The sequence below is a fragment of the Sinohyriopsis cumingii genome, chromosome 6 (genome assembly GCF_028554795.1).
Source record: "Sinohyriopsis cumingii isolate HCF-2022 chromosome 6, ASM2855479v2, whole genome shotgun sequence".
In the NCBI taxonomy this organism is placed as follows: Eukaryota; Metazoa; Mollusca; class Bivalvia; order Unionida; family Unionidae; genus Sinohyriopsis; species Sinohyriopsis cumingii.
Genome location: NC_142966.1, coordinates 13577422 through 13599350, shown reverse-complemented (window position 1 = coordinate 13599350; position 21929 = coordinate 13577422). Strand labels below are relative to the sequence as shown.

The window sequence follows — 21929 nt, the reverse complement described above, 5'->3', positions numbered from 1 at the left end:
CGAAGCACCCAACGATAACCTAGCCGATGATGATGCAGTAGCTCCCGTCAATAATTTCATGCATTCCTTGTTTAGCGAAGTGGACTTGTACTTGAATAACAAACTAGTCAGCAGCAGCATGGATACTTACCCTTACCGAGCCTACCTGGAAAATCTCTTGACGTACGGAAAAGAAGCCAAGAACACTCATCTGGATGCTTGCGTGGTATGGAAACCTGACCAAGTGAATAGGTTCAACGCCGTTACAATTGCTGGGGATGCTCAAAATACAACGGGATTTGTAGAACGACGAAAGAAAATTGCTGGAAGTCGTAGTTTAGAACTGATGGATCGCTTGCATTTGGACATGTGGTTACAAGAAAAGTATTTGCTGAACGGGGTGGATGTCCGCCCGAGACTGAATCACAGCAGTGCCGCTTTCCATTTGATGGCTGCTGATGGTTCCACTTACAAAACCAAAATCGAAGAAGGCAGACTCTACGTGCGTCGCGTAGAAGTGTTACCTAAAGTGGGAAACGACGTCAGTCAGACGTTGAGCATAACGACCGCCAAGTATCCGATACGAAGAGTGGAAGTGAAAACTTTCACCATTCCTGCTGGACAGCGATCCATGATCGAAGATCATCTGTTCCAAGGACAGTTACCCAAACGTTTGATTGTTGGTATCGTCAAGAATTCAGCCTTCAACGGAGCCTACCACGAAAATCCTTTCAACTTTCATCATTACAATGTGTCCAAGATTGAAGTCAGTCGCGATGGCAAGACCTTGTGTACCCGACCCTTTGAGCCTAACTTTGGTGCCGCGAAGAATTATTTGAGATCGTACTTGTCCCTGTACGAAGCTACCGGACAGTTAGGAACCAACACCTGTCACGGCATTACGTGCGACGATTATGCAGGAGGCTACGCTTTGTGGGCTTTCGATTTCACTCCAGACCAAGGCAGTGACGAGGGACATGTCCACCCTATAAAATCCGGCCAAATTCGTGTGGAAATTCAAATTCAGTTTGCGAGTCCACTGGATGCAGGGAACACAGTGAACGTCATCCTGTATGCAGAATTTGATAATACCATAGAAATCAACAGTTTGAGAGAAGTCATTCTAGATTACTAGAAGCCATGGAAGACTGTTATCCCTCTTTACCCAGTGGAGAAACTTTGGGCATGAAATGTGAGGAGACTGTGGAAGAAGAAGAAGTGATCATGATGAAGTCGAGATGGCCAGAACAAGAAGCCCATTTAGTCTGCTGTTTTGCCAAACACTTGGTCGAAAAAATGACGGAACTGATCAAGAAAAATTGCTATGGATGTCAAAACGATCATCCCAGTCAAATTCAACACGATAAATGCCTGGTGTTGAGTCAAGAAGAAAAATTGGACGAATATCTGGACGAAGCTTGGAGTCTCATCTCGGACGAAGACGTGTTGCACCAGTGGTATAAAGACTTGCGTGAACATTCTTGTCCACCATTAACCACTCAAGAGATCCATCGTATCGAAGCTCTCCTGAATCAGAGTGAGGAAACAGAACGAATAACCGTTTATTCGTCAGACATTTTCAAGCAAAAAGTCAGGATCGAATTGACAACGTATTATTACCTGTGAAGAAGAAAAAACCACACAAAACAATGGATACCTGGGAACTTTATTACCTTTTGAACCACAGTTCGTATACTTCTTCTTGGAATCCTGTCGTCTGTGCTAAAGATGAACTCCCTCATCGCAAACCTAAAGACCATCAAGCTTACGTGATCAACACGGACGACAGTCATCTCCCAGGAATCCACTGGGTAGCCGTCTACTTTCCTCAAGAAGGATGTGTGGAATATTTCGATTCGTACGGATTGCCCCCTTTGGAAGACGATATCATCGACTTTATGAGAAGAAATGCTCAGACCACCCGATTCAATAATGTGAAATTAGAAGGCACAGATTCCTTGGTGTGTGGACAGTACTGTGTGTATTTTCTGCATCATAGCAGCCTGGGCTATTCCTTAGAACATTTAGTGACTCATTTTGATCCTCGTTCTTCTACTAGAAACGATGTGAAAGTAGATCGATGGTTTTGTGACCATTATGCTTATCTTTTGTCTCAAGCTAGGAAACGTAGTGTCCATCAATGGCCTAATGATTTCCAACAGTGGAAATCACAATTTCATTCACAACGTTGTCAGCCCTGTTTAAAGTAGACTGTCAATTGAGAAAAATGCTTGGTATTTGAAAAAAAATGTTTGATGTTATCATGTTGGATTATTGTTAAAAAATGTTAGAGTTGTTGTTTAGTGTTAAGTGATTTTTGAATAAAAAATGTTGTGTTTTGAAAAAAATGCCTTTGTCTTTTGTTTGGCTATAAGAATGTTTGATTCATGCTCTTTAATTTCTTACTATCCCTCTCATGACACTCACTGAACGTTGCGGCTCGAAAACCGTGTGGGGGATGTTTTCCTTCACGTCCGCGCTTTGACTTTAAGAACCGGGGTTGTTTCCAGTCTAACCATCCATTGTCGACTCATCCTCTTACGAAGATGTGCTCCAAACTAGCTAAGCTCAACGAAGCCTACGTGAATTTGCATAGGGTCAGACACAGTCTGATACCGAAGCCAGAAGAAATAGAGAATGTGAGAATGTTAAAAGTCACTGAAGACATGATAGAAGAGCTCTTCAGAGAAGAAGTGAACAGGGAGAAAGAAGAATGGACAGAGAAGTACAGACTTCAGAGACAGCAGCAACAGCAGCAACAGCAGCAACAACAACAACAACATCAGCAAAAGCAACCTGAACCTGACAGAGGCTTTGTCGATTGTCGTATCGACACCAAAGAGTTCTTCTTCTTTTTCCGAAGAAGCAGACCTATCGCCAGAAAGTCTATCCTCAGAGGACATCGCATTCTTAGAAACTAAAAAAAGATTGCCATAGCAAACAAAAAAACAAAAAAACAGCCCAATACTCTAGAAAAGAAATAACCATCAATTTGCCAATGTGTGTAGGTAGAGTAGTGTGAATATAAACACTAACTCTTTTTTAAAAAAATGTGAGGGTATGTGTTTGTGTATAGGATTGTGTGTTTGTAAGTGCTGACGTACATTGGGGAGGATAGTAGATTAAAATAATGTCTTTTTTTGGTGTTTGAGGTGTAGATTTGGGGTTAGATTGGGGTTAGATTGGATTGCTTTGCGTATGTAAATAGTCTATTGAAGTGATTTATAAAAAAATTTTAAAATAGTGATGGGTAGCATAAAAAAGTGAGTGAGTGTTTCTTTTAGGTCCGCGCGTTGTTTTTTTTGGTCATGATCTAGGTAAGATCAATTTTATGTTTTTTAGGGGGATGTTTTCCTTCACGTCCGCGCTTTCACTATAAATTGAAACTCGTTCGGCAGTCTAGCTACCCTTGTTGATTGATCAACACCAAAAATGAACACGAGACTGGCGAAACTGATTGAACTTCATGTGCATCTGGAATATGCCAGGCGCATACTAAATGAACTGGCCGCGGAGGCCATTGTGGAAGAAGGAAGGATGAGAGAGGAGGAGGAAAGAAGAAACAAAGAAGAGGAGGAGAGAAGATACAAAGAAGAGGAGGAAAGAAGATACAAAGAAGAGGAGGAGAGAAGATACAAAGAAGAGGAGGAGAGAAGATACAAAGAAGAGGAGGAGGAAAAGGAGAGAAGAAGAAGAAATTTCAGAATCCCAGTAACCGAAAATTGGGATTCTGAAGCCACATATCCTGCCTCTGCTCTCTCCCCCAAAAAAGTAAATAGCAACTGGGGAACAAGATGTGTATGTGGCGCCAGGCCTGGAAGGTGCCACCATTAACCAGGTGTCCATGAAGTTCCAAAAAACAGCCCTTTTCAGGGCTACCCAATACTCAAGAACAGAAATAACCATCAATTTGCCAATGTGTGTAGGTAGAGTAGTGTGAATATAAACACTAACTCTTTTTTTAATAATGCGAGTGTATATGTTTGTGTGTTTGTGTTTGTGTTTGTAACTGTTCAAGTAAGTTTGTGTGAATAGTAGATTATGGGGTTCTTTATTGTTTCTTAGCGTATGTGGAGAGTATAGTTTGGGTTTTATTATATGAAATGAGAAAGTAGGGGATGTTTTCCTTCACGTCCGCGCGTTGTTTGGTCATGATCTAGGTAAGATCAATTTTATGTTTTAGGGGGATGTTTTCCTTCACGTACGCGCTTTTCGTATAAGAACCCACATTATTCGTCGTTCAAACCATTCTACAGAGAAGATGGCTTCGAACCACCTCGATAAATTTCAAACATTGCAAGACGTCCTTGACAATTTGGGCATGATAGAACAAATGCTAGTACGACTCAATGAAGACCACTATTCTTATAGTCCGCATAGAGTAAAAATGGAGATTAACAACTTAAGAAAAGCAAAGGACATGATAAGTGGTGTGATGAAGGAAATAAAGGAGAAGAAGGAGGATGAAGAGGAAAGGATAAGAATACGAAAATGGAATGAAAAAATTGAAAAAGAAGAAGAAAATGAGAAGAGGAAGAAAGAAGAGGAGGAGGAAGAGAAGAAAGAAGAGGAGGAGATAAAAAAGAAGAGAAAGAGTGTATGTGAGAAAATAAGAAGTTGGTGGAGAAAATGAAGAAATTAGAAGCAGAAGAAGGAGAAAAACAAAAGGCCCTTTACAGGGCCACCCATATTTCTCGAAAAGAGAATGACTTTTCAATTGCCTACCCCTTTTTTAAAATAATTTTTATTTTAAAAATTTAAAAAAAAAAAATCCCATATTCAATTCCCCTTGTCCCTAGACAGACCCACACTTTATTCCCCCATGTTCAATTTCCCCTTGTCCCTAGACAGTCCCAAACTCTATTCCCATATAATGCTAATTCCCCTTGTCCCCAGATTGTCCCACGATTTTTTTCCATGTTAAATTTCCATAGTCCCCAGATTGTCCCGGGGGTGGGTGGGTCTGTAATGCTAATTCCCATTGTCCCTAGGGTATCCCTATTCACTATTTACCACCATCACCACAAAAAAAGAAAAGAAAAAGAAGACAAAATGATAAAACAAAGATATCCCCCAAATAAGGTTAACAGTGTATCATCCACTGTGTTCACTAATTTCATGTTATGCATTTGCCACAGAAGTGCCAATTAATCCACAGATATTTCACCATGAAATGAAATATTCATGTTCATTTTCTTGGTTCTCGCAAACGTTGAAATTTGTATATTATCAATTACTACAAATTATTATACATAAACACTAAAAAAATTAATTACCAACTACCCAAAATCAAATTGTAATTAAACCATACGTCCAGGGCTGGCGCCAGACTATCTGGCGTCCTAGGCAAGGTTAGATTCTGGCGCCCCCTACCCCAAGAAAATATCAGTTTCGAAATTTAAAAACAATACATTTTTTTTTCTTTCAACATTTGAAAGTTTCGTATACGCGCGATTTTCACTCACTCATTTTGCTTGTTCCGGTCAGCCTGGTGTTTCGGTCAGACTGAATCTACCCGATTATTTGTCCCTGTATGAAATAAACCAGGATAAAAAACTGCCTTCAATAAAACTGAATTTTTTCTTTTCTTTCAAAACTGTTGTTGCTTTGGAGAAATGCGCCCCCTGAAATCAGCGCCCTCGGCGGCTACATAGTTTGCCTATATGGTAGCGCCGGCCCTGCATACGTCTAATGCAATAAAAGCAACTTTTAGTGTTTTCTGAGAGCGGGGTGATATCAAACTTAAAGTTGCTCAGGCTTCAGAACTTCATGAATTTTATGTTCAGATCGAAACTACAAAAAATACGTGAGAAGCAGACTTTGTAATATTCCATAATATATCCTACCTACTATCTACCTAGACATGTCTGCTTAGGGACAATCAAACTTACATCTCAATATAATGTATATACTGTTTGGTCAGAACCCATGCTATTATAAACGAATATGTTGTCTGTTTATTGTCCTGTCAATGATATATTGTCTGCTTGTAGTCTGTCAATCATATGTTGGCTTTTTATAGTCCTGTCAATGATATGTTGTCCCTATACAGTCCTGTCAATGATATGTTGTCCCTATACAGTCCTGTCAATGATATGTTGTCTTTTTATAATCCTGTCAATGATATGTTGCCTTTTATAATCCAATTAACGTTATGCTATTTTTTATTGTCGTATGAAATATATGGATTTGAAGACAATATCCCTTTGCAATGATATATGAATATGTTGTCTTTATAGTCCTATAAACATATGTCTTTTCATAGTTCTTTTAACGATATGTTGTGTTTTAATATCCTGTTAAGGATATGTTATATTTGTATAGTCCCATTAACGATATGTTTTTGTAGTCGTATTAACGATATGGATTTGAAGACAATATCCACGGCTAAGATAAATGAATATGTTGTCTTTTTATAGTCCTATTAACTATATGTTGAATTTTTAGAGTCCAATCAACGACATGTTTGCTTTTGTATATAGTGCAATTAACGATATGTTGTCATATGCTTTTATTACAGTCGTATTAACGATATGTTGTCAACAATATGTTTTTTTAACAGTCGTATTAACGATATGTTGTCAACAATATACTTTTTTACAGTCGTATTAACGATATGTTGTCAACGATATGTTTTTTTTACAGTCGTATTAACGATATGTTGTCAACGATATTTTTTTAACAGTCGTATAAAAGATATCTATTTGAAGACAATATCGCCACGATATGATAAATGAATATGCTGTCTTTTTATAGTTCTATTAACTACATGTGATCTTTCTGATAGTCCTATTAAGACATGTTCTCTTGTTATAGTCCTTAATCGATATGTTGTTTTTTGATACTCATATGAACGATATATTTTCTTTTTTATTGTTCTATTAAAGATATGTTATCTTTTTAAAGTCCTATTAACAATATGATGTTTTTATAGCAGTATTAGCGATATGTTGTTTTTTTAGTCATATTAAGCGCTATGTTTCTTTTTACAGTCCTATTTACGATATATTCTTTTTATAGTCCTATTAACGATGTGTTTTGTTATAGTCATATTAACGATACGCTGCCTTTTTATAGTCCAATTAACGATATGTTGCATTTTATTAGTGCTATGAACGATATGTTGCCTTTGTATTGTCCTATTAACGATATGTTGCCTTTTTATAGTCTTTTTAACAATATGTTGCCTTTTTATAGTCCTATTAACGATATGTTGCTTTTTATATTTCTAATAACGATATGTTGCCTTTTTATAGTCCTATTAACGCTATGATGCCTTTTTATAGTCCTATTGACGATATGTTGCTTTTTATATTCCTAATAAAGATATGTTGCCTTTTTATAGTCCTATTAACGATATGTTGCCTTTTTATAGTCCAAATAACGATATGTTGCCTTTTTATAGTCCTATTAACGATATGTTGCTTTTTATATTCCTAATAACGATATGTTGCCTTTTATAGTCATATTAATGATAGGTTGCCTTTTTATAGTCCTAATAACGATATGTTACCCTTTATAGTCCTATTAACAATATGTTGCTTTTTATATTCATAATAACGATATGTTGTCTTTTTATAGTCCTATTAACGATATGTTGTCTTGCTATAGTCCTATTGACGATATGTTGTCTTTTTGTATTCCTATTAATGGAATCTTATTTTTATAGTCATATTAATGACATCTTGTATTTATATATTCCATTTTACAATATGCTGTCCTATAACGATATGTTTTTTTAGTCCTATTAACGATATGTTTTTAGTCCTATTAACGATATGTTGTCTTTTTAATAGTCCTATTAACGATATGCTATTTAGTCCTATTAACGATATGCTTTTTAGTCCTATAAACGATATGCTTTTTAGTCCTATCAACTATATGGATTTGAAGGCAAAGTATAACTAAACTAGATCTGTTTACCATTCCCTACGTTTCAGTGATAGCCAAGCTTCTGTTACTTCTCATGACGGGAGCTCCTGTGTCAATGATTGTTGTAGGTAAGTGGTCATTTTCCTTACACCTTCATCGCTTTCCTTCTCGTTATCATTAGTTTTCTTCATTCCATTCTCATTCCAGTCATCCATATTTCTTTCTTTTTCTCTTGAAAGACACTTTCGGTACTCGAGTATAAGTCTGGTCCAACGTTCAATTGCATAGGCACAGATTTGTCATTATATATAGGATTAGTAATCATGCATAGGATCTGTCATCATCTATTGGATTTGTCATCATGTATAGGATTTGTAATCATGTATAGGATCTGTCATCATCTATTGGATTTGTCATCATGTATAGGATTTGTAATCATGTATAGGATCTGTCATCATCTGTTGGATTTGTCATTATGTATAGGATTTGTAATCATGTATAGGACCTGTCATCATCTATTGGATTTGTCATCATGTATAGGATATGTAATCATGTATAGGATTTGTCATGATGTATATGATCTGTCATGTATACGATCTGTCATCATGTATAAGATCTGTCGTGATGTATAGGATCTGTCATCATGTATACGATCTGTCATCATGTATAGGATCTGTCATCATGTATATAATCTGTCATCATGTATACGATCTGTCATGATGTATAGGATTTGTCATAATGTATAGGATTTGTCATGATGTATATGATCTGTCATGTATACGATCTGTCATCATGTATAGGATTTGTTATCATGTATCGGAATTGTCATCATGTATAGATCTGTCATTAAGCATTGGAATTGTCATCATATATAGTATCTGTCATGACGTATAGGAATTGTCTTCATGTATAGGATCTGTCATGATGTATAGGAATTGTCATCATGTATAGGATCTGTCATGATGTATAGGTTCTGTCCTCAAGTATAGGAATGTCATCATGTATAGGATCTGTCATCATGTATAGGATCTGTCATCATGTATAGGTTCTGTCATCATGTATAGGAATTGTCATCATGTATAGGATCTGTCATGATGTATAGGATATGTCATGATGTTTAGGATCTGTCATCATGTATAGGAAATGTCATCATGTATAGGATCTGTCATCATGTATAGGATCTATATCATGTATAGGAATTGTCATGATATATAGGATATGTCATGATGTGTATGATTAGTCATCATGTATATGATTTGTCATGATGTTTGTGATCTGTCATCATGTATACTATCTGTCATCATGTATATGATTTACTCGTTGATTTAAAGTCCATCATACCGAATTATTTGCGATTTCGTACTCATCTGTTTCACTACTGGTACCAAAAAGGATGTCATGTCATTTACACATCGCCATATGCGTGACAAAAATAAGTTTCCAACACATTGTTTCTGTCTCACAATTATCAACATGACTTCCTTTCAATCTCATGTTCCAGCCAAATTTATTCGTGCCCTGTAGGAGGTGTCATCATTTGTTTCCTCTTAAAATGCCCTAGCGTCCCTACCCCCGAGAATAAACCCTCTTCGCAAAGACACACAAAGACTAAGATGTGTTTCACAAACAGGTCACATCCTAAGAAAAACCCCAATAAAAAGAAAAGTCCCCTCCAAAAAAAAATATTCTACCAGAAAGAGGGGCACTGGTGCTCGGACTCAACCTTACTACCCTAGGCTACGCCCTTCGGTGACCGTGTCTCCAGCTTCTATGAATTCGCCATTCCTCGTAATGCCGCCAAACCCTTAACACGCATCTTTCCCGATGTAATGAGAAAATTGAAATCCGTTTCTAAAGGAGCTTCTCTAATAGCGACACCTTCTTCCTCTTTATCGGCAGCTCAAAATGTACCCTACCCAAGTTTAATGTCCAAAAGAGCTCGGGAATGTTACAAAGCTTACTGGATTTATTCGTTACTAACCCTCAAAATCGAGTGCTGCCCATCATGAAGATGATATGACATACCGACAAGAAATGGAGGCGAATTCAAGTAGATAGGAAACGTGTGCCAGGCAATTCTCCACAGTGTGTTTTTCTCTTGAAAGAGAAAAGATGTTACCACCACCACCCAGCAGTGCACACAATCACTATCCTGTCAGAAAAGGAAAAGGAAAGGGACTACCTCTTCACTTGGCCGAAAATTGGGACGTATTGCCGGTACTGACGAAAGCCCATCCACCCATGCGAAAACAACTCATTAAAATAGCCCTCAAAGAAATGATCGATATCATTTGCAAATGTTTTTTTGGGTGTCTTGAAATGAACGGTACCTTTTTCCAAGCACCAAAAGAACACTTAGAAAAACATCGAAATGTTCCTTCTGCAAAATGGTACAAGAAAAAATACCTGTTAGACAAAATAAAAGATGTTGGTGCAACACAGGAATTCTGTCCTGTCTGACAGGACCCTTGCTAAAGGATTCGCTGCTCCTTTGTTTGGGGGCTTATTGGACAAATTTGAGCATGCACAAAATAAAAAAAGACGTGGAGAAGATAAAAATGACCCTTTTTCTACAAAGGACACCTTTTTCTAGAAAGACCTCATAATGTACTTGTGAATCGATGTGAAGCTGACTTTAGTGCCCTACAAACGATGGATGGAATTTCATCGAAGCACAAACAAGGGATCCCTCATTTATCTACCAATCCTAATCTGATGAAGATGTCACAGTTTCAGCAAGAATTACAAACGTTGATGGATTGCACCGTTTGTCAGAAACGGAAAATCTGAGCGGTACGGTCAAAGCTTATATTTTTTAAAACTCTTTCACCAGCAAGGTTTTTGACGAAAGAGCTAAATTAACTCTGAAAGATGTCAAGGCTATGATGATAAACCAATCGCCACCACCCTCAGTGACCAAGACAGATGCAGCCACACGAATGCCGGAGAAAGAAGAAACACGATAAGTCTTTCAAACTCCGTCCGCTCCCATCCCTAGTATGATTGTAACGTCCATATGGACCCACTTTCCTCACTCCCTACAGAAAAGGACTGAAAGCATGGGTTAAAAGGATGACGTCGACATCTTCTTCGGCAGAAATTAAAACTAAAGAACAGAGTAAAAAGAAAGAAAGGAAGAAAAAGTGATCACTCTGCCACCTCTAATACTACTCGTGTTTCACGTCCGACACGTGATTCCAAATCACACGAAACCAAGAGAAGCATCAGTGAATAGTGGGTGACTTATTGAATAGAACATTCATGGAGAAGAATATTTTAGCATCAGCATTTACTACAATCCTGCCCATCTGGTGGGTTACTACTGAAAAGTAGTAAATTTACTCCAGGTGCAACGATGCTTACAGGAACCAACCACGTACCCGTTACACAAATCCATTAGACGAAACGTTTCCGGAAATCGAACCAAAGTGGAAGTCATTGATCATCAACAGCAAGTCGATTTAGACGATGTTTGTCATTTAGCCACGTTCAATCACGCTACAAATATATATTTTGTTTCATCGACGTCGTTTCTACATTTATCTGGGTCGTTCATTTGGCTTCTAAAACGATCTCGTAGTTTGTGTGAGCCTTAAAACTGGTGTTGAAAAAAAGCGGTCGTCACCCTCTCCGATGGAAAATAGACAAAGGCAACGAATTAGTGAGCCAGTCTTTCCAAAATTAATTGAAAAAAAGATACATCCGTTTTTTTTCACCATCGAGAATCCCGGAACCAAAGCCAGTGTCGTGGAACGTTTTCAACGAACTTTAAAAGAACTCATGTGGATATATTGTACATATCAACACTCGTACGTTGATTGAGGTATTACTGTGTCTGGTCAAAGCTTATAATCAATTATTTCATCATAGCATAGGACGTGCTCTCCGTCAACGAAATGACCGTGTTTGAGCGTTTGAGTATACTGCTTCTACGAAACGTGGACTGTTAACGACAGAAGACTGATGGCTTATTCGAAAAACTAAACGCATCTTCAACAAGGGTTACTTACGGAACTTACCACATAAATGATTAGTGTCTCTGGACGTGCGCATTATCGCTATCCTCCCGTTTATAAATTGGAATATATGAACGGCGATGCTTTTGAAAGAACTTTCCACTTCCCCGAGTAACAACGATCGAATAATAATTGAGGACGAACTGTACGACATACAATGCATTCTTGATCGAAGAACCCGTATTGTAGCTAAACGCCGATTAGAAGTGGAAGAAGTAAAAGCACTTTATAAAGGGCATACCCCGAGTTTTAATTCTTGGATCGAGCACTTCTCAAGTCATAGACTATACAAAAATGTGATCTACTTGCCGTTCGTCAGAGCAGCAGCTATCCTTCTCAGGCTTCTACTTTTCAAGTTCTATAAAAGCAACCCTTGTGGGCGCGGTGTTGAAAACGAGTGTCAGATCTTTTTTGTATATTGCGTTATCTGACCAGACATCGTCAAATTGATTTTGCAACAAAGATATAACAATTGTGAATCATGTTACTCAGCATTTTCATCAGTTACCTTCTACCCAATTGTTCCTTTAAATATTCCAGTAACAACGCTGGCCTTGTCAGTAAGTCCTATTTTCACAGCTTTTCCAGATTGGTATAAAAATAGATCAGCCACAAAATATTCCATACTCGAACTGAAAGGTTGCGGTGAAATTACATGTTTGAAAACGACATTTACCCAAACGTTTGATCATAGGCATTGTCAGCAATGAATCCCTCAACAGAGACAGCACTCAAAATTCATTTGGAGTTTCAACACAACAACTTGTCCAAGATAGAAGTCAGCCGAGGTGGCAAGACTTCACGTACCAGACTATTTGAACCTTACTTGTGATCTTACTTGTTACCGTATGAAGCCATCGGACAGTAATTACCAACACCAGCCACGCTATTTCGTATGACGATTATGCAGGATGATATCCTTTGTCAGCCTTTGATGTCACTCATGACCAAAGCAGCGTCGAGGGACATTTTCATTTTAAAAATACCGACCAACTTCGCGTAGATCTTCAGTTTGTTCAAACACTTCCCAATACGGTGCACGTAATCTTGTTATCAGAATTTAACAATACTCTGGAAATCAACAGCTTCAGCGAAGTGATTTTATACTATTATAAACTATAGAAAAATAGGAATCCTGTTTGGAATATAGAGTCTCTTTCTAGATGGGGACTAGGATGTATTTTAGTCAGAACAATAATAAAAGAAAGAGACAGAGAGACAGTCATGATGTCGAGATGGCCAGAACAATAATAAGATTTAGTCTCTTGTTTTGCTGAGTAAAAAGGTAACAAAAAACAGTTCTGACCCAGGAACATTGATATATGTGTCTAAATGATAATCCCAGTTAGATTCAACACGATAGATGTATGATAATGAGCCAAGACGAAAATAAATGGAAGAGTATGTGGATGACGCTTGTGGTTTCATGCCCAAAGAAAAAGTGTGGTATAAAGACTTGTGTGACTATTCATCCCCTTCATTGACTTCTCTGGAGATCCAACGTATCTCAAAGGTATCGAAACTCTCTTTCCATGAATATGGATAAGGATCGTAATGCTACTTGCTTGACAGACAAATTCAAAGAAAAGACCAAGATTGAATTGATATCTTATTATTACCTGTGCAAGAAAACATGAATACCTGGGAACTTCATTACCTCTGACGCACAAGTCCTATACGGCTTCTTGAATCTTGTCATGGGTGCTAAATATGAACTACCTCATATCAAACCTAAAGATATTCAAACCTATGTCATCAACGCTAACGATAGTCATTAACCAAGAACCCGTTAGGTAAGCGTCTACTTTCCCAACAATCACAGTGTGGACTATTTCGATTCGTATATATTGCCGCCTTTGGAAGACAACATCTTTGACTTTATGAGAAGAATGTCCGTATCAACTCGATTTAACAATGTGAGATACAAGCAAACATATTCTATGGTGTGTAGACAATATTGCGTGTATTTTCATACCTTTGATAGAGGGTATGCTAAAAAGGATGACAAAGTAGAAGGATGGATTAATGAACATAATGGCTATCTTTGTTTCCGGCTAGAAAACGTAGTGTTCATTGATGGCCAAATGACCTAGATCACTGGAAGTCCGGTTTGACTACACAACGTTGTCAACGTTCTAACTATGTTCCTGTTTGAAAAACTTGTTGACTTGTTGATTTGCATTTGTGAAGGCTTTTGTTGTCATGAAAAGTGTTGAATTTTTTTAAAAACTGAGGTAAGTCTCATTTTTGGCACTGTGTGAATATATGCTACTTCACTTCTCCCTATCCATCAGGGCCATGCTAGCAGTTGCGTTCCCAACTTGTGGGGATGTTTTGAGGCATATAAAGCCTTGCGCTCGCCAGTCTGTTGTTTCCGCGTTGCGGTGAATACAGCAAGCAGTGCACACCAGCAGTGGAGACTAGCAATGATAAAGAATGTGTGATAGTGTTATGGCTACCAGCTAATATTATTATTACTATGCCTGCGCAAAGGGCCAGCCTGGTCCTTGTTTCAGCCCTGGATGACAGCTGGAGCCAGAGGAAAGGGAATAACAGGGCAACATTATTACTGATATAGAACGAAACAATAGAAGTCAGCGCTGGCAGATATCTAAATGGCAATGTTGGAGGCTGCTGGTCGAGGAAAAATAGGTCAATGGCAAAGCGGAATAAGGAAGCACGTCTACGTGCTTTTAACCACTCTTCGGACATACCAAGTGAACCAGACCATACACCAATACCTTCATGCAGTCTTCATCCGGGCACTTTAACTCGGTCTTCCCCTCTCATACCAGCGCAACATTACGGCGGACTACAACCTCTGAGCAAGAAACGCAGTGAGAAATAATACCACCAGGTATTGCCACTGAACCAGACGATGCGTGATCATATGCAAGTGAACCATCTCAGCAGGCTGACGATGCAGTACAATTATGAAAAGAAGTGACAGACGAAGTGCAGAAAAATGCGAACCCGATATTAAATCTTCTAAATATTAGGCTCCAGCATGCATTGGATGCTGCTAAGAAAGCAAGCCATTTTATCGATGCTTTGAAATATGTTTCATGGATATCTCTAAAACCAAGAAGACTAAGCGCATAACAATGACAGTTCGTGAGAACCATTCTGTGTCAATTCTACCGGGCAAAACATCATGACTACCCTCTGTCTAGCCTGGTGTGGAGATAGACGAGCAATTTAGTTACATTTACGGGTTTGAGGCATTCACAGAACAGCTGTCAGAATAATCACGGTGTGTGACGGAGATATAGGAAGAGGAAAACTACCGCAGAACATTTAGTCTGCTCACGTAACGGCCCTTTTAGGGCTCCTAGCCGAAATGGCTCATATATTATGCTTTCCATTTTGGAAACCCGTTTTGGTAACACTGAATTGAAGTATAATATGATTCTTTAGAAGCCGTTCAAAACTAAACCTTTTTTTCTGACATGGATAAACAAAATTCAAAGAGTTTAAATCAAACAGCGGGACTATAACTAAGATGGTGGATTACACAGAATTGGTAATAGGGAATAGCCCAGCCCATACTCCATTTGCCAAAACGTTTTGTTTTGTATGTTTGTATGTTGTGGAATTTATGTCTTTTACTGTATTTGTATGTGAGTGTATAGTAGTGTGTCTATAAACAATGTGTGCTTTTTATACGTTTTTGTACAAATGTGTTAGTATTTCGCTTTTTCCTAAAACAAACCCTCTACCAATGTGTGCTTGTATGCAGTGAAATTGATAAAGAGCTTTCTTTCGGTCTACGTTATTATCTTGTTTGGATGGTTTATTTGTGATACGAGCTTTTTGCAAGGAGATCTTTTCCTTCACATCCGTCCATGAGCCATATAAAGCGGAGCGTTCGTCAGTCGGGTTCCCATCTTTGAAGAGTCAATAAGATGAACTGTCTACAGAAACGTTGGAGCTCCATATGGACCTAGAATATGTTCGTCGCCTCCTGGACGAACTGTCTAAAGCGGCAATACACGAAGCAACAAATGTAGAGGAAGTACGAAAAGGAAGAAAAGCAAAGAATAAGTCAATTCTATCCTATCTGATAATGCCGCAGACCTGCGAGGTCAAACCTTGTGAATGACATCGATGAAGAGCTAGCTACCGAATGTTGTTGTCCCTCAAATTGAGAACTAGGATCTGGAGTTGGAGCAACAGCGTCATCAGTGGGAACCTCAGCGCCCACAGCAGCAGCAAAATCCACAAGCTCATCGCTTACATCAGAGAGGCAGAATTATTAGAGTCCCTAGTAGTTAAGTGGGGCACATTAGGGACAATGGGACTTAGCATTAAAAAGACCCCTGGGTCAGATTAGGGACATGGAAATTTAACATGGAGAGAAATCGTGGGTCACTTTAGGGACAATGGGAATTTAACATAGAGTTTGGGTCTGTCTAGGGACAAGGGAAATTAACATGGGGAATAGAGTTTGGGCTTTTGGGATTTTTTTTTTTTTTTTTTAAATTTTTTTAAATTTAAATTTAAATTTAAATTTAAATTTTAAAAAAAGGGGTAGGCAATGGAAAGGCTATCTCTTTTCGAGAAATATGGCTGGCCCTGAAAAGGGCCTTTGGGTTTTCTTCTTCTTCTTCTAGTTTCTTCTTTTTCTCCACCAAGTTCTTATTTTATCTCCAACACTCTTTCTCTTCTTTTCTTTCTTTTTTTTCTCCTGCTCTTCTTTCTTCTTCTCTTCCTCCTCTTCTTTCTTCCTCTTTTCATTTTCTTCTTCTTTTTCAATTTTTTCATTCCATGCTCTCATCCTTATCCTTTCCTCTTCATCCTCCTTCTCCTCCTTTATTTCTTTCAACAGATCACTGATGATTACCTTCATTTTTCGTAAATTGTTTATCTCCATCTTCACTCGATGGGGACTATAAGAATAGTGATCCTCATTTAGGTTAACCAACATTTGCTCTATCATTCCTAAATTGTCGAGGACGTTTTGCAATTTTTCCATTTTGTCCATTTGGTTAGAAGCCATCTTCTTTTTTTATTCTTTGCAGAATGGTTTGAACGACGAATACTGTGGGTTCTTATACGAAAAGCGCGGACGTGAAGGAAAACATCCCCCTACTTTTTCATTTCATATAATAAAACCCAAACTATACTTTCTCATTTCATATAATAAAAACCCAAACTATACTCTCCACATACGCTAAGAAACAATAAACAAAATCCATAATCTACTATCCACACAATCTTACGTGAGCGGTTACAAAACCCAAACTATACTCTCCACATACGCTAAGAACAATAAACTAATCCATAATCTACTATCCACACAATCGTACGTGAGCGCTTACAGAACCCTAACTATACTCTTCACCTACGCTAAGAAACAATAAAGAAACCCATGATCTACTATTCCCACAAACATACCTTAGCTCTTACAAGCACCAACACACAAACACATATCCTCACACTATCTTAAAAAAGAGTTAGTGTTTATAATCACACTACTCTACCTACACACATTGGCAAATCGATCGTTATTTCTTTTCTAGAGTATTGGGTAGCCCTGAAAAGGGCTGTTTTTTTGTTTGGAACTTCATGGACACCTGGTTAATGGTGGCACCTTCCAGGCCTGGCGCCGCATACACATCTTGTCCCCCAGTTACTTTGTACCTTTTTGGGGGAGAGAGCAGAGGCAGGATATGTCGCTTCAGAATCCCAATTTTCGCTCTCTGGGATTCTGAAATTTCTTCTTCTTCTCTCCTTTTCCTCCTCCTCCTCTTCTTTTTATCTTCTCTCTTCCTCTTTGTATCTTCTTTCCTCTTCTTCTTTATATCTTCTCTCCTCCTCTTCTTTGTTTCTTCTTTCCTCCTCCTCTCTTATCCTTCCCTCCTCCACAATGGCTTCCGCGGCCAGTTCATTTAATATGCGCCTGGCATATTCCAGATGCACATGAAGTTCCAACAGTTTCTCCAGTCTCGTGTTCATTTTTGGTGTTGATCAATCAACAAGGGTAGCTGGACTGCCGAACGAGTTTCAATTTATAGTGAAAGCGCGGACGTGAAGGAAAACATCCCCAAAAAACATAAAATTGATCTTACCTACATCATGACCAAAAAACAACAACGCGTGGACCTAAAAGAAACACTCACTCACTTTTTATGCTACCCATCACTATTTTAAAATTTTTTATAAATCACTTCAATAGACTATCCACATACGCAAAGCAATCCAATCTAACCCCAAATTTACACCTCAAACACCAAAAAAAAAAAGAAAAAAAAGACGTCATTTTAATCTACTATCCATACCAACTTACTTAACCACTTACAAACACAAACACACAAACACATACCCTCACATTTTTTTAAAAAAAGAGTTAGTGTTTATTTTCACACTACTCTACCTACACACATTGGCAAATCTATTGTTATTTCTTTTCTAGAGTATTGGGTAGCCCTGAAAAGGGCTGTTTTTTTTTGTTTGCTATGGCATTCTTTTTAGTTTCTAAGAATGCGATGTCCTCTGAGGATAGACTTTCTGGCGATAGGTCTGCTTCTTCGGAAAGAGAAGAAGAACTCTTTGGTGTCGATACGACAATCGACAAAGCCTCTGTCAGCTTCAGGTTGCTGCTGCTGCTCTTGTTGTTGTTGTTGCTGCTGTCTCTGAAGTCTGTACTTCTCTGTCCATTCTTCTTTTTCCCTGTTCATTTCTTCTCTGAAGGGCTCTTCTATCAGGTCTTCAGTGATTTTTAACATTCTCACATTCTCTATTTCTTCTGGCTTCGGTATCAGACTGTGTCTGACCCTATGCAAATTCACGTAGGCTTCGTTGAGTTTAGCTAGTTTGGAGCACATCTTCTTAGGAGGATGAGTCGACAATGGATGGTTAGACTGGAAACAACCCGGTTCTTAAAGTCAAAGCGCGGACGTGAAGGAAAACATCCCCCACACGGTTTTTTAGTCGCAACGTTTAGTGAGTGTCATGAGAGGGATAGTAAGAAATGAAAGAGCATCAATCCAACATTCTTATAGCTAAACAAAAGACAAAGGCATTTTTTTCAAAACACAACATTTTTTATTCAAAAATCACTTAACACTAAACAACAACTCTAACATTTTTAACAATAATCCAACAATATATCATCAAACAATTTTTTCAAAGCACAACATTTTTTATTCAAAAATCACTTAACACTAAACAGCAACAACTCTAACATTTTTTAACAACAATGCAACACTAAAAGTTTCTCCACTAGGTAAAGAGGGATAACAGTCTTCCATGGTTTCTAGTAATCTAGGATGACTTCTCTCAAACTGTTGATTTCTATGGTATTATCGAATTCTGCATACAGGATGACGTTCACCGTTTCATCAGGGTCTCGGTCTTTAAACTGAATTTCCACACGAATCTGGCCGGATTTTATAGGGTGGAAATGTCCCTCGTCGCTGCCTTGGTCTGGAGTGAAATCGAAAGCCCACAAAGCGTAGCCTCCTGCATAATCCTCGTACGTAATACCGTGACTGGTATTGGTTCCTAACTGTCCGGTGGCTTCGTACAAGGACAAGTACGATCTCAAGTAATTCTTCTTTTTAAAGTCAGGTTCGAAAGGTCGGGTACACAAGGTCTTGCCATCGCGACTGACTTCGATTTTGGACACGCCAAAGTGTTGAAAGTAGAAAGGATTTTTTTCGGCAGCTCCGTTGAAGGCTGTATTCTCGACGATACCAACGATCAAACGTTTGGGTAACTGTCCTTGGAACAGATGATCTTCGATCATGGATCGCTGTCCCTTAGGAATGGTGAAGGTTTTCACTTCCACGCGTCGTATGGGATACTTGGCGGTCGTTCTGCTCAACGTCTGACTGATGTCGTTTCCCACTTTAGGTAACACTTCCACACGGCGTACGTAGAGTCTGGCTTCTAGGATTTTGGTTTTGTAACCGTCACTATCAGCCATCAAATGGAAAGCGGCACTGCTACGATTCAGTCTCAGGCGGACATCCACCCCGTTCAGCAAATACTTTTCTTGCAACCACATGTCCAAATGCAAACGATCCATCAGTTCTAAACTTGTGTCGGCTCCCGTGATTCTCTTTCTTCGTTCTACAAATCCATCATTGTTGTCTTTCTTTTCATCAGTTTCCAATATTTCAAACTTGGTAGGTTCGTCAGCTTCCCATACCACACAGGCATTGAGATGAGTGTTCTTGGCATCTATTCCGTACGTCAAGAGATTTTCCAGGTAGGCACGATAAGGGTAAGTATCCATGCTGCTACTGACCAGTTTGTTATTCAAATACAAGTCCACTCCACTGAACAAGGAATGCATGAAATTGTTGACGGGAGCTACTGCTTCATCGTCTATAGCACCTCCAGTCTTATCTAGAATTTTGACTTTCAGGTACAAGTAACTGCTATTCAGATCGATGTAATCTTCGGGCTGTCCTTTGATTTCAAACTCGATGGGAGCGGAATCGGTCAGTGAGGAGACGGGGTGAAATTCCACCCACTGGGATTCTTGCATCGTCATCATCGTGGGGGGCATGGCAAACAGATCCAGTTCCGTCTTGGAACAAGCGCAAGATTCTCGGTGCATCATTTTTTTGTCTCTTTTCTCAATAATCGAAAACGTCTAAGTCTCGAACGGTTCTTCTTTTCTTGGCCTTTCTCGCGTGAAGTCTGGTGAAAGGGTGTTTTCTTCGTCGTCTCTTTCTGCCTTGTCCTTGCTGAATGCCTGACTCGGTAGCGTGCAGGGCATTTATAGGTGTTTCTCGTTGGCCTAAAATGTCTTTGCCCGTTTGCAGCAAGACATTTTTGCTTGCCCTCATGAAGGCTTCTTTAGGGTTTTGTTTGTCGATGATGACATTTTGGAGAAATTCTTTGCCTTGCGTCAGTGCCGCATCTTTCAAGGCGTGCAATCCGCGTGTCACCATCGGTTTCAACACCGGGGCCACCGAACGAAAGGCCGATTTTAACATATCTCCTAAGCCGTGTCCTCGCTGTCGAGCAAACCCTCGGTACACTGGATACATGACTTAAGAGTCGTGAGAGAACCGTTTTCGAAAATGGAGTTTCACCGTGACTTTTCCTTTGGTGAATGGAATATTTTGTCCCAGATCTCCTTTTATAGCAATGTTGACCGTGTCCAAATACGACTTACTGACAGGCAAATAGTGAGGATGGACAAATTCGCGGTGGACGTGGTAAGTGTTTCCACCTTCCTCGTCAGTGTTCGTGGCAGAATCCACTTTGAAAGGAATGACACGCAGTAACGGTACGGAGGTGTGTCCCACCACGTTGTACTCCACCACATCGGAATACACGAACATCAAATTCAGTCCTTGGTTCAGTTCTACCGGGGCACGAAATAACTTGCTAAAAGACTCGTTGTCGTAAACGATGGGTAATTCGTTTTTCTTGATCATGGTCTTTCTCATGTCCATGTCTCCGCCCAACATGTCAAACAATTCAGGACAAAATAAAATGGACAGGATTTTGCTCCGTTCAAATTTCATCAAGAAGCGACGAGCTGCTTTGTGGTACTCCATGGTGACATTTTTGTTGACATGCTCCAAAGCTTTCAGAAACACGACATTAAACCTGGAGGTTATGGTGCTGACCAAATGTTGACCACTAAAATAATAGCCTGGGGGAATGAACAAGTGATAGGTGGTGTACTTTTGTGTACGGGTTTTCTTGTCATATTTGACATTGCTATCCATCCACTGTTGCGTTGCATTTGCTCGTCATGAACTTCCACATCAAAAAATTTTGATTGGGAAGGACATTGAGGACTTGGGTCGGGTGAATGATTTCTACTAAAGCCACTTCCCAATAGGCTTCGTGATCTAACTGGATGGCTTGAGGTAATTTGGCCGTGTAACAGCACAACGTGTTCTTGGGAAACACCTCCATGGAACTGTCACTGGGTAAGGTTAAGTAAAATTGGTTTCGGTGACTCATAATTCCAGAGTTCTGTGGCTGTCCGAGGGGTTACTGGACGTCAGAGGCGTGTCTCCGTCTAAAATGGGGTTCTGGTTGTGATGGAAGTGGTGACTGGCACTGGCACTGGACACAAGGTTCCCGGGG

General features: G+C 39.2%; 1 protein-coding gene across 1 annotated transcript in view; it reads left to right on the top strand.

The window, feature by feature from the left end:
• Window positions 1-21929, top strand: part of LOC149796385 (uncharacterized) — an 83864-nt gene that overhangs the window by 46871 nt on the left and 15064 nt on the right. Inside the window, exon 3 of the mRNA XM_089961063.1 lies at window positions 7920-7979. Within this exon, the coding sequence (XP_089817189.1) occupies window positions 7920-7979 (60 nt within the window). The remainder of the gene's footprint in view (window positions 1-7919; window positions 7980-21929) is intronic.